Source organism: Podarcis muralis, chromosome 3 (assembly GCF_964188315.1).
Source record: "Podarcis muralis chromosome 3, rPodMur119.hap1.1, whole genome shotgun sequence".
Lineage (NCBI taxonomy): Eukaryota > Metazoa > Chordata > Lepidosauria > Squamata > Lacertidae > Podarcis > Podarcis muralis.
This window is the reverse complement of record NC_135657.1, coordinates 45,720,371-45,737,053: the sequence shown is the minus strand read 5'-3', so window position 1 is coordinate 45,737,053 and position 16,683 is coordinate 45,720,371. Positions and strand designations below refer to the sequence as shown.

The window sequence follows — 16,683 nt, the reverse complement described above, 5'->3', positions numbered from 1 at the left end:
AAGCCAGCCCACAACGGACAGCCTTGCTTAAAACTGGCTTTAGATGTTGTTGCTTTGGCACGGCCTGAGTTATTTGATTGGGAAGAGTAAAGTATTAGTTCAAATGGGTATACCCATATAAAGAGGCAATGTCATCATTACTGCATTATAAGCCTGGAATTTAGCAAGCTCCTCTTTAAACATTTGACATGTTTCTCTACTGCTACAAGATCTAGGCCAGAGAAATATACTATGAAGTGCTGCACTCAGAATTAGGCCATGTCGAACCCTAGATCAAATTGATGAAGTGTGACACTGTCATTGAGGGGCCATTTATCCTCTTATCCTCTAATAATCTCCTGTCATTCTTAATTATATTCCACTGAGTTAACATTCAATGTATTGTAACAAAATTGTGTAATCAGAGAAATGTCGAACAAGCAGCTTTCCAACTTGGAATACTCCCCTAGAGGATGTTGTGACTTTCCAGGCTCCCTTGATGTGGCAGTAGTATCCGAGGAATGCATTCCACGAAGATAATAAATCACAAGCCGAAAAACCTAATACAGCACCGTTAACATTTATTGCTTAGTATTTCCCCAGTGCATGGGAGAGTGCCAGTCCAAACAGTTTCACAGCAATTTAGATTATTCCGTTTCTTCTGGGGGTAATTTTCAATCATTCTGAAATCCGAGGCATACCAAATATCAACATGGATCTTACTGCAGGCTATCATTTGCTTTGCTTGTGGGATTTGAGGAGGCTTTGGTGCTGAGCATTTGCAATGTCATAGTTGCCTGTAGCAGGCTGCACAAATACCAGCATTTATTTATTCATACAGTTCAATGCTGCACTCTCAGTTGCCTACATGACAGATGAAGCACCATGCAACATACTAAAAACAAAGTATAAAAAATGGCAAGAAATGTTGTGGGTTTTTTTTAAAAAAAAATGTAAATACACATGAAATACAGGCAGAAGAATATTCTCATAGACAACAGCAAATGGCAAAAGCTCAAATCTAAATACCTTCACTTCCCTGAACAGCTATGCTTTGATTAGTTTTGGAAACAACAGCTGATATTGTAAGCACAGATATTGATGCTTGTGCAGGAAAGGTACACACCCATGACCTCGTATTCTTCACAGCTGTTAAGGGCAGGCCATGGAACAACATCTATCTTGCAGATCTGTGTAAGCAAGGAGGAACTTGCCTGGAAGGAGGCTTTTCAGAAGATGTTCAAGCCCTGGATTGCTGGGACTTAGAAGTGTAAAATTGTGAGCTGTCCTGAACACCAGTCTAAAGCTCTTAGGCCTAATTCATACATCGTCAAAGGATGCAAGTGTTACAACACCACGATCCTGTCCTGTGTCATTTCTATAAGCCTATAAAACAGTACATGAATTACCCAAATGTCACAGTTCCAGCACTGTACCTATCCTGGGGTCTAGCACCAATGGCATGTCATTTGGTCAACTCTCATAGTTCCTTCTTAGATATTGCAAGAATATTGAATGTTTCTAGTAGAAATTGTTTCTACACTACTACAGTAACGTAAGCCATCAGGCACAAGTCACTCCTCACTTAGAATGATCCCCTAAGACATGGTAGTAATGAACTAGCCTTCTCTGTCACATTAGTGATTGAGGTCTATGACCTCTTATCTCATGAGGCTTAATACAAGCAACTAGTCTTTGCAAACTACACTGCAAGTCAAGTGTACTCTACCTTCCACTGGCTTATAAAAATGGGTAAGTGTTGCGATCACCATTAGACGGTAGTGACCTTACCTAATGGATTTACACCCAAGGGGCAGCAGACAAAGGGGCCTCAAGACTGTACAGAGCACATGTATGAAGGTCTGCATAGTCCACAAATGGCACAGGAATTTCCTCTTCCTGGGTGCGCTTAAAAAAGACACTATGCTGGAACTAGTACTAGGTAAACAACTTTTGTAACCACCTATTGTGCCTTCATGACACCATCACATTTTCTGCTCCCTCCCTCTCTTATAAATCTCTCTCTCAGCTGTCATCTAATAGGGGAAAGCTTTTGTCAGGACTGGCACATGGATCTCAACAACTTTGTTTCTATAGGGGGCTCCATAATTTTATAGTCCACTGCAGAACTAGGGTGATACAGAATTCTCTTTGACATAGCATGTACATTACCTTGAACAGACCAAGGTTAAAAAAAAAAGGAAAGGGCCCCTGACAATTAAGTCCAGTTGCAGATGACTCTGGGGTTGTGGTGCTCATCTCGCTTTACAGGCCGAGGGAGCTGGCGTTTGTCCATAGACAGCTTTCTGGGTCATGTGGCCAGCATGACTAAACTTCTGTGCTTCTGGCGCAATGGAACACCGAAACCAGAGCAGCGCACGGAAACGCCATTTACCTTCCTGCCGGAGTGGTACCTATTTATCTACTTGCACGGGCATGCTTTCGAACTGCTAGGTTGACAGGAGCTGCGACTGAGCAACGGGAGCTCACCCCGTCGCAGGGATTCAAACCGCCGACCTTCTGATTGGGAAGCCCAAGAGGCTCAGTGGTTTAGACTACAGCGCCACCCGTGTCCCTGAACAGACCCAGAGACTGCTGCAAATAGTTCTTCTGCTTACATACACAGAGAAATATTTTATGCGAATAGATTCTGCATGCTCAGTGAGCAGCTCATGGACTTTATCAGGAGCTCTGCATATAAATAATTTGCTAGATTGGTAGTAATGTATGCAACTTCCTTGTGCAGGATGTGTAATAAAAGTATTATTAAGTCAGAAAGCAAATCTGCATGCAAACACAGATACAGATAGGGTGGCAAAGTATGTCTAAAAACTTTTTATATAAAAATATTAAAGCACTGTGTTGTACTGCAAGGATAAAAACTTTTTTTCTTTTTTACAAAAAACCACATACTTTTTTATTGGCAGTGATGTGCTTAGCTGTACAGCATGTAAACTTTTTCCGTTGTCACCTGAAAATGAAATAACTGGAAGAAAAGTTATTAACAGCACCTTTGGTTTGGTTGAGCTCAATTTTTTGGTATTTACAGTTTGCAGACATGTCTAATAGAGGTTAGAATTAAACACATTATAGATATATATAAGAGTTATACAAAAAAATTAATGTAGCATTTGATATTTTAATGATAAATATAAAATGAAGAAAGTTGTCAGAGAGCTGAAGGCTCAAAATTAGCTCTGCTTTAATAATGGTGTAGCCTGGCAAGTAAAGTCGCCTGGGATCTAAAAATTCTTTTTTAAAATTGAATTGCGGCATTCTAAAGATAGATATTTAGAAGTTGTGATCACTATGCATTTTGTTTGCTGGATGTACTGCGGATGTCTTTACCAGCAAAAACAAGGCTTCTGAAAAATGCCTTAGCAGAAGAATTAGGAAATGCTTATCAGCCTTTAGCCTATACCCTGCTTTGCAAATTCCATTGCTAATGATTTTGCTTGCAAGCAACAAACATGTACCTTGGCCCTATTTTTCTCCTGTATAGCCAGGAAAGTCAATGTTACTGACAATATTTTGGCTATCTGCTTGCTTCACCACCCTCATTGTTCATGGCATGTGTTAAAGTAAGGTACATCTGAAACTACAACAAAAACATTTAGAAATGGACCACTATCAGACTTATGAAATAAGGAAGTGTCAAAAAGAAATGGATTTTTTAAAAAAAGCAAATGAAAAATATTTGACAGGATCTATCTGAAACATCACATTCCTTAGTTTAAATTCATGCTGTTTTGTAGAAGCCCATTCAAAATGGGCAGAGGCATTCAGTGGCATTTTACCCTAATGCTGTCCTCTTGAAATCAGAGGAACATGGCCAGTATAAGTGGTCAATAAGTCACATATACAGTGAAAAGCTGAATAACCACTAAAGTGATATTGAGACAGACTAGCAAACAATTTCTAGTACTAAATTGCTTTGTTTCTATTTTGTGAAGCATAATGATAATACTGGGTGGAATTCAATGTTGCATAGCAAGCGTTTCATCTGTACAACCCACCCTACCCACCCTCAGGGTGTTGTTATGGGGGTTCTCCCAAATCCCTCAAAAACCCTATTTCAGGGACATGTGTAGTGTTCACAGACGAAGCAGGGTGGACCCCTGTTGCACATGCAGAAGCCCTTGTGAAGGGCTTCCACTGATGGGGAGGCATTAGGTGAATCCCGCACACTGTATTGACAGCGCTTAAAATCAGTAGGGGAGGAGGAATAAGAGCCTACTTAATATGGGATCCCCTTCACTTAAGTTGTTGGTTCTTATTGCAAATATCTCCCTTATTTCAACCACTTCAACCTACTCATTGCTGGGCTTTTCTGCCCCAATATTTAGGTGCTTACAAGTCAGATGCACTAAGGGCAACCTATTGAAAGCTAATTTGTAGATATATGGTCAGAATACTCTTGCATGCCAAGTGATCATGGGTGTTTGAGATCCTGACCTCTTGTGCTTTTGAACACCCCATACTACAGCTTTACAACAATGTGACTAAGAGATTCTACCTAACAAGTGCTGATCACTAGGCTTGTCTTAAAAAAAAAGAAGGGGGGGGAGGTTGCAAAGATATGCCAGCATTCCATAATGTAGCCACTGTTGTTATAACATGTGTGCTTTGTAGTTTCTAGTTGCAGGCAGCATGGAGATTGTATCTTTAGGATCTTTACTTCAATGCAACTGGCCTTTTAACTAGTTGTTGACAGTATATTTCCAAAAGGTGGCAGCTGCCTCGATGCATTTCAGGCTGCATCTCTCAGTTTCTTTCTATGCAATCCACTCCAATGGTATTGTCTGGACACCGGCAAGAACGACCCCCGGGAGTAGCCAGGCATAAATGAGTACAACCGCCATTGTTCACCGAACAATAGTTATGTCCTATAGCAAAGGAATGAAAACACAGCAGAAGAAAATAGCATTAGAGGAAAGCAAACACTGACCTGGTTTGATCACCCTCAGCTATGAGCTAGTTAATATCCACAAACTACGAAAAGCCTGGACTGTATGCTTCTACCCACCCACCCCACCATTGCCTTGGTGTATGCCAGAGAAAAAGCCAGGATCAAATACTATTTTTTTGGATTTTGGATTTTTTTCCCCAAAGAGTTTGAAGTAATCAGAAATCCTAAAGTTGGATAACAACAACAACAAAGTGATAAAATATCAAATATTAAAAGCTGCCCTAAACAGGGATGCCTTCAGATCTCTTCTAAAAGTCCTATAGTTGTTTATTTCCTTGACATTTGATGGAAGGGCGTTCCACAGGGCGAGAACCACTACCAAGAAGGCCCTCTGTCTGGTTCCCTGTAGCTTCACTTCTCGCAGTGAGGGAACCGCCAGAAGGCCCTCAGAGCTGGACCTCAGTGTCTGGGCTGAATGACAGGGGTGGAGACACGCCTTCAGGTATACTGGGCAGAGGCTGTTGAAGGTCAGGACCAACACTTTGAATTGTGCTCAGAAACAGAGCAGAATTCTGATTCCCTCCTCAGGTTTGCAAAGAGAGGGACAGGGCCACACAGAAACCCAAGTTTGGCATAGTTCATGCATACAATACTAAACTATGGTTTAGCATAACATGTAAATTAGCCCATTGTTTTAAAGATGATACAGCTCTATTTTTCTGTTTCAGTTCATTGGCTGCTGATTAGCATCAGTGCTGAACATCCTTTAAACATCCTTTAAACATGAGAAATATGCCAAAAAGGAGGACCATGAAGGTACAGGTCAGACTTTTCACTAAAGCGGGATTAGAAAACATGTATACCTTGGACTCTTCCTCACAGACAGTGGGGATCTCTCAACTTTTACAGTGTCCAAGAATTCTTCTCAGCAAACTTGGGGAATAGGGGCCATAAGGATGTTAGCAGTGAAGTGGCATCACTGTAACAGAGCTGAATTTGCTTAATACAGTATTTGTTTAAAACACTGCCTTTCATCAACAATTTCAAGTTGGTTTGCAAAAATAAAAAAAACTGATTACACAACAACTGCTCTTGGATAATAAATCTCAGAAGTGTAGCCCAGGAAGAAAGGAAATCATCAAAGTAGCAGAAGGGACAGAAATATCAAGGGCAGTGAAAACAGTCAAAATTGTTTGTGCAAAACACTTAAGTATTCCCCCCCTCAAAAAAAGAGAGAGAGAATAATAAAATGCTTATGATGCACTCCCCTGAAGTATGCCCACAGCTAGAGATTAGCCCTTTGATGATCCTGTGATGTTATGCACAGGCTGCATTTTCTTAGAAAGGTGTCAGTTCCACTTTGCATCTTAAAATTCTACACTTGGCACAAAGCTTGAAACTTAACTTCAAGCACTAACCAATTCTGCTTGTCCAGAAACAATAAACTAAGCAGCTAGGACTCCGCTCTTGAACACAATATGCTTGTGAACCTAACAAAGCCAGGAGTTTTCCTTTGAACAAAAATACCATCTCTGCAATGTTTTTCAGCTCCACAGAGCACATTTGGGACATGCAACTGTTTGTTTATTTAACTGAAAGCTTTGCACATGGATCTGAAAAAAATTCTAACATCTTAGTTAAACAAGCGAAATGACAAGATGGGCAACTGGAGACAGTCGCAGTGTTTCTCAAGATCCAATTACAAAACAAAGCCTAACTAATACAGTCAACAACAATTAAAATGTTTTTGTACATCAGGAAAAGCACCTTAGTACAAGGGATTTTTCACTCTCCTCTGCTGCAAATTCAAGTGTCAAGGAAACAAATAGAGCTCTGCTAGTATTAAGCTTTTCTAAATTATTCAATTAAAAGAAAGGGGGGAAAGGCAAAAGCAATCCCTTGATCTATTGTTGAATATATGCTTGATCAGCTTAATATTTTATTGGAGTATTATATTCAGATTCCATAAGGTAAAGGTAAAGGGACCCCTGACCATTAGGTCCAGTCGTGACCGACTGGGGTTGTGGCGCTCATCTCGCTTTATTGGCCGAGGGAGCCGGTTGTGGCGCTCATCTCGCTTTATTGGCCGAGGGAGCTTCCAGGTTATGTGGCCAGCATGACTAATCTACTTCTGGTGAACCAGAGCAGCGCATGGTAATGCCGTTTATCTTCCCGCTGGATTGGTACCTATTTATCTACTTGCACTTTGACGTGCTTTCAAATTGCTAGGTGGGCAGGAGCACGGACTGAGCAACGGGAGCTCACCCCATCATGGAGATTCGAACCGCCAACCTTCTGATCGGCAAGTCCTAGGCTCTGTGGTTTAACCCACAGCGCCACCCGCGTCCCAGATTCCATAGTAACTTATAAATGAAAAAAATTAATCCTGCAATTACCTTGCGGACACTGAGCCAAGGCTGTAGTTATTCCATAAAGACGAGTGCGTTTATGAGGCTGGAAGTTATCAGTCTCCTGTGAGGTGGTACGGTCAACTGTTACCACAGCATCTCTAAGGAACAGAAAAAAAGTGAAACATTTTTTTAAATAGTGAGAAGAAATGATGAGGCTGCTAGGAAGAAACTGCTGTTACCATCAAGGGTTAGGGCAGGCATAGGCAAACTCGGCCCTCCAGATGTTTTGGTACTACAATTCCCATCATCCCTTACCACTGGTCCTGTTAGCTAGGGATGATGGGAGTTGTAATCCCAAAACATCTGGAGGGCCAAGTTTGCCTATGCCTGGGTTAGGACTTGTCCACACTTACCTTTCCTCCAGTCCTTCCAGATATGGTTTGCGCTTTAAAGCTCCATCTCAGGGTGACCTTTTTTGTTGCTTGGAAGCTTTCTCCAGAAAAAAACCCACACTTTAAAGCTGAATCTTTAAAGCAAATCCGCAGAAAACCCAAATTGCTGTTTGCTCCGACTGAGTGCTAAAGAGTGGGTTTTTACAGTGAAAGCTCCACAGCAACAAAAAAAGGGGGGGAGGAGCCTTCGGATACAGAACATTAAAGTCCTTTCTCCATTTAGGAGGGGGGACCCTGTAACCATGTTAGTTTTGAGGATACAGCAGCTGAGATCCAAGGGTTCTATTCTGTGCACAGAAGGAGTTTCAATTCATGAAAGAAGTATTTAAATCCAAATCTATGTTTGTATGGCTATATTCAATGTCTCCTAATGTAGAAGCACACCCTTGACAATATGGGAGAGTATGGGAACCCGGACTTACAGCAGAAACCAGATCCTCTGAACTAAAGGATCCTCTGGATTATTCTCAAAACTGTGAAAAACATGTGGACTGTTATCTAAATCAAGTCACAGACGTGTGCACATGAAAGTATCCCAAGCAAGATCCTGCACACAAATAGGTGCTACATGCATGAATTTTCCCAAGGTGAAAAGTTCAATAATCTGTTTTGAAGAGTACAAAGTAGGGCTCGGTCCAGCCTTCTGCTTCCCTCTCTCCCCGCACACAGATGATGGGTGCTATTGCCAACAATTCTGACTGGGGCTGTTCCCACACACGCCTAGCTACTGGATGAAACTTTCAGCCTTAGGGTGAACACTTGCACAGATGCTACCACTACACACACACACACACACACACACACACACACACACACACACACACTGCTGCATTGAAGCCAATCTCTTGCTAAAGTTTTGAAGTGTTCGCTCCCAGCTTTTGCTTTCAAACATGTTTTTGCACAGACTGACGCTCAAAGATCTAAATCTTCAACCCTCCACATACCATAGCTAATATTTAGAAGCTTTATATTAAGTTTCAACATCTGCATATTGAGCAGGAAGGAAAAAGGCTTCAAATAACCAGCTTCTGCTTTACACATTAGAGAAAGTACTGCCATAAGGCAGGAACATTACCTTCCAAATCCCATTCACCATGTTCAGAATAAACACTTAACACAAAAGCCATCCTCCTTAGAAAACCTGCTTCAGTTGTTCACTTGGAGAAAAAACTCACAGATTGCCAAAATGACAAATACAGTTTCTGTGAGACCAAAGTGGGCGTATGTGTGTGTGGAATATAAAATACAAGTGAATAATTTTCACACAAGACTATCATACCTTCTCCAGTCTGTGTAAAACAAATTCTTCCCATAGCTTGTAATGCTGAACGGATACTGGATTCCTTCGAGGATTTTTCGCCGACCGAGTTGATTGGGATCCATACATTCAACCCTTTTGGTGCCTGCATACAACAAAACAATTTGGTCTTTGTCTGTGACAAAAATAGTTCTTTTGTAAGAGAAAAAGCACAATGACGCAAGAAAACCAGTATGTTCAGAATTATGGTTCCTTCTAAGCTCATCCATCCAAGAATTTGTTGACATCTCTTCCCAGCAATCATTTGGGTTAAGTATAGTCTTTCTTCCCCTTTACTGGTATTTGATATGGGTCACACAATGTCCACAATAAAAATCTTGGTTTTTTGTCTCAATCGCAGCCTTCTCATGCTTGATGCAAAAAGTAGCCTCATACATTCTTCAGTACAAAAAAGACTTCCTTATACAGAATCAGATTGTTGGTCATGTAGCTCAGTTTTGTCTACACTTTGTCTCCAGGGCTTCAGATAGGATTATTTCCCAGCCTTAGGTGGACATGCCAAGGATTGAACCTGGAGCCTCGTGCCTTCAAAGCACATGCTCTACAAAGCGTTTACTTAACCCAACAAAGTTCTTACTGCCATCCTTCCTACTCAATATGCCTATGGCCTCCAGAAGGACAATATGCAAAAAAATAGTAATCAGTCAACAACCATTTTGATGTCTGTGACTAACAGAAAGTTGAAGCAATTATGCATTCCTTTTGTATGCATCTGTTAGAAGAAGGTTTGAGAGTCAGTGGTTCATAAATTTATAGTTCATAGTGCATTATGGATAAGCCTTTACCTGCATCTACCCAGCACAGCAATGAAGAGTAAGTGTCAAATGTCAGCCCATTTGGTAGCCCCAAATCTTCTTTAACAAGAATCCTTCTGTTTGTGCCATCCATGTATGAGGCTTCGATTTTCGGAGCCTCTCTGTTCCAGTCTGTCCAATAAAGATTTCTGCATATACAAATAAACAGAAACATGCCGCTGATGCAAGTAGGGTGTCAAGAAAAAAAGAACCCTGGTTAACAAGGGGGAGGGGAGAAGTATAATAAATTGTGCAAGGCAGCTCTGTTAAAAAAATAAATTGAAAGTTACTGAGTTGCAGTTTTAAGTTCTAAATTTTGTTGGTTTCTTCTCCAACTTTTCTTGTTTTTGATTGTAAACCACTTTAAATGGGCATTTCTCTCCAGGAAATTAGCCTTAAAATATTTTAATAGCAGCATGTGGAAAGAATCGGACAAAGGACACTGAAATTAACTGAGCTATCAGCAGGTATGTTCTAAGAACGTCAGCATGTTCCTAGGTAGTTTACCTACCCTCTCATAGGATCTGCTACGATGGCTCTGGGGTTCACAAGGTCAGTGTCAAACAGCACTCGGCGCTGGCTACCATCTAACTTCGCTACCTCTATCCTATCGAGCTGAGAATCTGTCCAGAAGATGGTGCGCCCAAGGTGATCCAGTGCTATTCCTTCAGGGCTTTCCAAATCTGGGTGAAAAGGGAAAAGAGAATCCTGAAATATACTGCAATTCATCTAAAACATCTCAATCACTGTTCTCATTTGTGGAAACAAGTCCACCATCAAAGTTATTATTATCACCCTCACCCATCTGCCTTTTCTCCAACAGGAGCCCAGGGTGGCTAAGAATAATTGAAAGAATGGTCAAAATCAATACAGTACATAATAATAACATCAATATGGCAATAAAATATTGCAATAAAATGCAATGCAGCAGCCAACCAGGGGTTGGGATGTAAAACTCCCCTCCTCCAGCCAAAGGCCTGAATAAAACAACCACATCTCTGTCCAGAAGGCCCTGCCTTATGTCAGCACCCCATGTTATGCAGTTTCAGCCAATTCCCAATTAAAGTTTAGCTTGGGCAGGTGCAGCAGCTGTGGCTGTTCCTGGAGAGAAATAACTTTGGCCATAGTTGTGCAGGCCTTGGTAACCTCTACACTGAACTATTGCAAAGCGCTCTATGTGGGTTTACCCTTGATACTGATTTGGAAACTGCAGCTATTGCAGAATGCTACAGACTGGCTTTCGGCTGGAGTAGCTCTGTATCAGCATAGAATTGTGGGGTTGGAAGGAACAACAAGGCTCACTTAGTCCAACCCCCTGCAATACTGGTCCTGAAAGCTCTGGTCTGGTTGCCAGTACACTTTCTGAGATAAGTGCAGAGAATTACTGTTAGTGCATATAGCCCCAAACAGTCCAAGACCAGGTCACCTAAGGGCCATGTTGCTATTTACACACCAGGCAGATCACTATTATCATCTGGAAAGGACTGTCTGTCTTACAGCTTTCACATATACATTTAGTTTCCATGCAGATCATGGCTTTCAGTGGGACCAGTGTTTTCACTTTTCCTACTGAAATCAGACAGACAATTTTTTACATTTCATCAACTGCTGAAAAAGTTTGCTTCATCAAGCATTTATAGACATTTAATGTGATTGTAATTTGTTCTGCGCTTGGTAATCTGTTCTGCAATTTGTTGGTAACTTATTCTGCATCTTATGATTTTATGGTGTTTTATTTTATTGTACGCTACCATTATTTTTATGCTGTAAGTTTAGAAAGAGTCATATAAATAATATGAAGACAAAGCACCTTTCTTATAAAGTAAAGTAGAGCAAGTACAGATGGGAAACATTATATCCCCACCCTCATCCTTAAATACCCCATAAAATATTGATTCTATCAATAGGTCAAAGCAGTGGGAAGTAAAAAAATGTCTCACAATATATCATGAATGGCCATCCTAAATTTGTAAAAGCAAATGGATGCTAATTTAGAGTATGGAGACCAGCCAATAAGGCACTTATTGTGTGGTTTCCTTTGATTAAGCTTGCTTTCCTAAAACAATGGGTCACAGTTTTCAAGCTGAAAATAATTTTATAATTAAAAATATATATATATATTCAGATTGCTCTGTTAATACAGAAAAGCAGTAGTGTTCTGCTCCACAGTTCTTTGTAACTAGCGGAAAACTGTCCACTGAGGACAGGAGAAAATTGCATAAAAATAGCTCATGGATGCCAAATCCATTGGTGTATATATGACAGATATCTAATAGTTTTAAGAATCTAAACGTTTTATAGATTTGAAATTTAGGAGAAATTCTACATTTGGTGAGCTGGATAGGAACCTTGCTAAAACCAAAATCTACTGTGACCCTGCTTTCATTTTTTTTTTTTTGCATGATGATTGCTTGCAAAAAAGATGCAGCTTACAGTAACGCCATCATGCAATGACCACACCAAGCGCTGCTCTGTCCTGAGTCAAGGCATTCTGACATTTTGTGATGTGCAAAGATGGTGACAGGAAAGCAGACCAGACAGTGGATATGGAGCAAAGAAGTTGGAGCTCAGCAACAGTGGCAGGATAAATACTAGGGGCTTAAAGCTCTCATGGTGTCATCTTGAGAAAACCTTGAGGTGACGGGAGTGAGATGCTCTAAGGATGATGGGAACAGCCATTCTTGCAGTATGGAAGTATAAAAATATCAAAAATGCCAACGAAACAGTTTTGGAATGCTTCGTCCTCCACCTGTCATTATTTAGCTGAAACTGTAACACTCGGTGCCCTTTCCCAGGATAAAGCCCACCTTCCAGGCATCTCCATTTTATAAAAACAGCTATATTTCATTTCATTTTTCTGCACTACTCTAGTCTTATGTTAAGTCAAAATTTACCAAGAAGGTGCCACAAAAACTGCTTACAAATGTTGTATGCAAAGCTCTGTTGTTTGTCCTGTGCTGCCTTGGGAGATCCAGCCACAAAAGATTGCACTCCTCTCCCTGTGTATGAAGTTGCTGCTACCAGAAAACGGGTTTTTATTACCAGGCTTCTTTATCCACTAGCCTTCCTTGGCTCTCCTAATGCCTCTCAAGGTAGAACCACAGAACCGTAACACAGTTTTAGGGCTTCTTGGCATGAGGGTGTTTAAAATAAAATGAAACTGCCCAAGTTTATGAAAAGAAAAGTTTACTAAGGGGGGAAAATGTGTTAATCTGTAGATCTGCCAAAAGAAAACATTTTTTTTAAAGTAATCAGACTTTAAAAACTAACAGTTGATCTTAGCGAACAGAAAAAAGAAATTTGGACTTTGAGTGGCTAATAATGTTGGGAGAGTAGATTTAAGTTTGGAACAATTCTGAGAAATGTAAGTGCATAGTTTTCCTTGGACAATGACCAGGTCTAAAGCAACAGGAAATAGCAGATAATGATCTACTATCCTGGCCCCAGGGGCTGCTAAGCTCAAACACAGATTGATGAATGAATGATTAAAACATATAGTTTCAAAATGTTACGGTTTCTTCTGCTTTGGGGGGAAAGTGCTCTGATGCATTCAGAAGATCAAAGCTTTCTCTTTCTTTTTTAAATAACAGACTGTTCATAACTAAGGCCAAAATGGTGAATTATAATTACATTTGAGGTGACTACTACACAAACTCTGTTCTATCTGTCTGTCTATCCAACAGTGTACTAGAGGTTGTCAATAAAAATGGCATCATGAACAGTCCAGATCCATATTTGACTGGTGCTGTCTGCTAAGAGATTTAACGTTGCTGTGTGGCCTAGAGTAAAATGTCAACCAGCCTGGGAAGAAAATCAACCACAAGTACATCTAATCTACATTATGTGGATATGGAATTTACATGACTGGCTGTTAGAATCCCTTCTCCCAGCTCAACACTAATTTTCTGCAGTTGATTATTGCTGCTGCTGCTGCTGCTGCTGCTGCTGCTGTTGTTAATAATAACAATACACAAGCCTGCCTGAGAGGAATTGGGAGGCTCAGAGCCTGGCAAGAGGCAGGCTTATGAAGATATACACAGATCCAATTTATTTGGTTGCACGATGGAGGAGCATTTCTCCCTGTGGAAAGCTCCTACAATTCAACAGGCAACACAGCTGGAGAGCCAAATGAGAGCTGGAAGGGCCGTAAGACAAAACATGGTCTTGCAGAACAATCCAACTATGAACTATCAGAACTTTAACATTAAAAATAAAATCATCAGCACAAACACACCACAAATTGTAGCAACAAAGAATAAAAATGTAGCTTAAAGTTTCAGTGCCTGTTGTGACAATAAAACAATTTGGTTCATGCATTTTTGCTATATATATTATATACTTGCTTGTAATAACCCATCATTAAATAAAACATACTTGTACTTATAGATTATTATTTTTAAGTAACCTACCAAACAAGTTACCTAACGAACCTACCAACAGACATTAGGGGCAGTTTTACCATTGAGACTGCAATCCTACAGACCCTATACATACCCGAAAGTAAGTACCTTTAAATTCAGTAGGATTTATATTTAAGGAGACATGTACAGAACTGCAGTGTAAGGGGCATTGTTTATTTCTGAGACAATGTTAATAAAATAATCAGTGCCTGTGCTATTATTATGCTCTGCTTAAGTAAGCAAAATGAATGAGTAATTTAATGAATAATTCACTTGCAACAGTGAAGAAGAGTCCATAAGCTCAGCTAATAGAGTTGTAATTCCAAATTGACAACTGAAGTTTCAGAGCTAGGCAAGCTCCTAGGCACAAGATACTTCCTGGGTTTGGTTGCTTATATGAGAAATGAAGTGGCAGTGGTTTTTGTTTTTAAGCAGAGCAGCGGATCCACAACTACAGTCAATGCACAGCTGAAGGGCTGCCTTATTCTGCTCAATGCAGAAACTGTATGAAGGAATCTTTTCATTGTTTTTGTGATCCCATAGGCAAGGGAGGCACAGGCATTGGTCACCTTGGAGGAATCATGGATCCTGTGGATCTAAAGCAACTGATGCCCTGTCCACACCCTGACACTTTGGAAATTCCCATGCCCTACGACCAGCACAAGTTCACTGCCTCCGCCATGGCACAACCTCACCAGCAAAGCTGCTCTGCACTGGTGGGGAGGAATCTGTGAACCATCCTAAATGTGCCTCAGCCATCAACAGGGAGGGTTAGGACTCCACTCTCAGACACTCCCCCCCCCCCCCATATACCTTTCAACACTTGAGAGCAATAGAAAGTATATCCATGAAGATTCTCTGTGGGAGCCCCGCTGCTGGGGGAAAAAATATTGTGAAGAAGAAATCTGCACAACCCTCCTACCTGTTTTTATAATGGATACTGGCTCTCCTCCACCCAGGCTTGCTCTGCTGATAGATGGGCTGCTTATGTCTGTCCAATAAACCATCTTCTCCAAGCAGTCGTAAGCGACTCCAATAACAACTTTATCCTGCAAGTTGGTGAAACTATTACAAGTCTCAAAATATATCATGTTTCCAATTCTTTAGAAGAAATGGTTAGGCATTAGATCAGTCAAAACACCTAGATTATAGCACATTGTATTTAGGGAAAGGGTGCATGTTAAATCCTAGTGATAAAACAAACCTAAAGGATTCAACGTAAGATGGCAAAACTCAAGGTACAGTATAAGAAGGTATCAGAAAAGCAGCAAAAGCTAAGAGCATCATAGCAGATGGAAAAGGGGAGGGCATCTCATTTAATGGTTCAGGCACACCTTCAGTGCAGGTAGCAAATAATCTGAAGCAGCAACAGAGAATGATTGCTTCAAATAATAATCTGTGTACTGGAGCCAAGTGTAGCCTTCTGCTCATGGACACAGCACAGCAGTGATGAACAATCTGCAACCCTCCAGACATTGGATTACAACTCCCCAACATCTGTGACCACTGGCCATTCTGGTTGAGAGTTTGAGTCCAACAGAATGTCCACGGCCCCAAGTTAGCTGCTGCTGCGCCAGGGTGCTGCACTGGAAAAGGAAAGCTAAATCCAAAGACATTGGAAGGTTTATGCCACAACTTGTGCAAGGTCTTAAACAAGCAGAAACAAGAGAATTGGTACAGAACTAGCCTGTTACAGCACTGGGTGAAATCTCTTGCAAGCATCTGCAGAACAGCACTAAAAACTATTTCCCTTCTACTCAGTTCCTTGGATCAAGCTCTATACTTTGGATCCAAAATAATGTGTTTTCACCTAGCATGTTATGAATATTGGTATTTTTTCAAGTGGTACAGGAAGGACTGTGATTCAGTGACAGAATGCACGCTTTTCATGGTTCAGTCTCTAGTTAAAAAGGATCTCAGGTCACGGGGATGGGAAAGTTGCCTCTGACTGAGGCTTTCAAGAGCAGCTGCTGGTTAAGAGTATAGTCGTATCTTGGGTTACGGACACTTCAGGTTGCATTTTTTCAGGTTACGGACCCGCCGAACCCCGGAAGTACCAGAACAGGTTACTTCTAGGTTTCGGGGGTCGTGCATGTGCAGAAGCGCTAAATCACGCTTTGCGCATGTGCCAAAGTGCAATTCGCGCGTGCGCAGACGCGCAGTTGTGGTTTGCAAACACTGCAGGTTGCGAACATGCATCCTGCATGGATCACGTTCGCAACCCGAGTGTCCACTGTATACCATAAGGCAGAGGTTTTCAAACTTTTTGAGTCCACGGCTCCCTTCTTTCTGCAGCACCCCTGTGGGACTCAGGACCACACTCCTTGCTTGCAGAGCTGGCAGCCTCTCACCCTTTTTCAAACACCCTCCCTTGTGGAGTGTTCCCTCAGCCTCCTCTCCTCTTCACTCTCCTTGAGAGTCCTCTGGGCAGCTGCAGCTGCCACCCTTGCCCCAAAGAGAGGTGCCCCCACAGGGGCCTG

General features: G+C 41.2%; 1 protein-coding gene across 2 annotated transcripts in view; it reads right to left on the bottom strand.

Annotated features, from left to right (window-relative positions):
• Positions 1–543: 543 nt before the first annotated feature.
• NID1 (nidogen 1) overlaps positions 544–16,683 on the bottom strand; it is a 58,632-nt gene continuing 42,492 nt past the window's right edge. For both annotated transcript variants that reach the window (XM_028724081.2, XM_077925776.1), the window contains exons 15-20: positions 15,126–15,252; positions 10,315–10,486; positions 9,795–9,952; positions 8,971–9,094; positions 7,285–7,397; positions 544–4,865 (exon numbers count right to left, since the gene is read on the bottom strand). In XM_028724081.2, the coding sequence (XP_028579914.2) occupies positions 4,744–4,865; positions 7,285–7,397; positions 8,971–9,094; positions 9,795–9,952; positions 10,315–10,486; positions 15,126–15,252 (816 nt within the window). In that variant the 3' untranslated portion in view covers positions 544–4,743. The remainder of the gene's footprint in view (positions 4,866–7,284; positions 7,398–8,970; positions 9,095–9,794; positions 9,953–10,314; positions 10,487–15,125; positions 15,253–16,683) is intronic.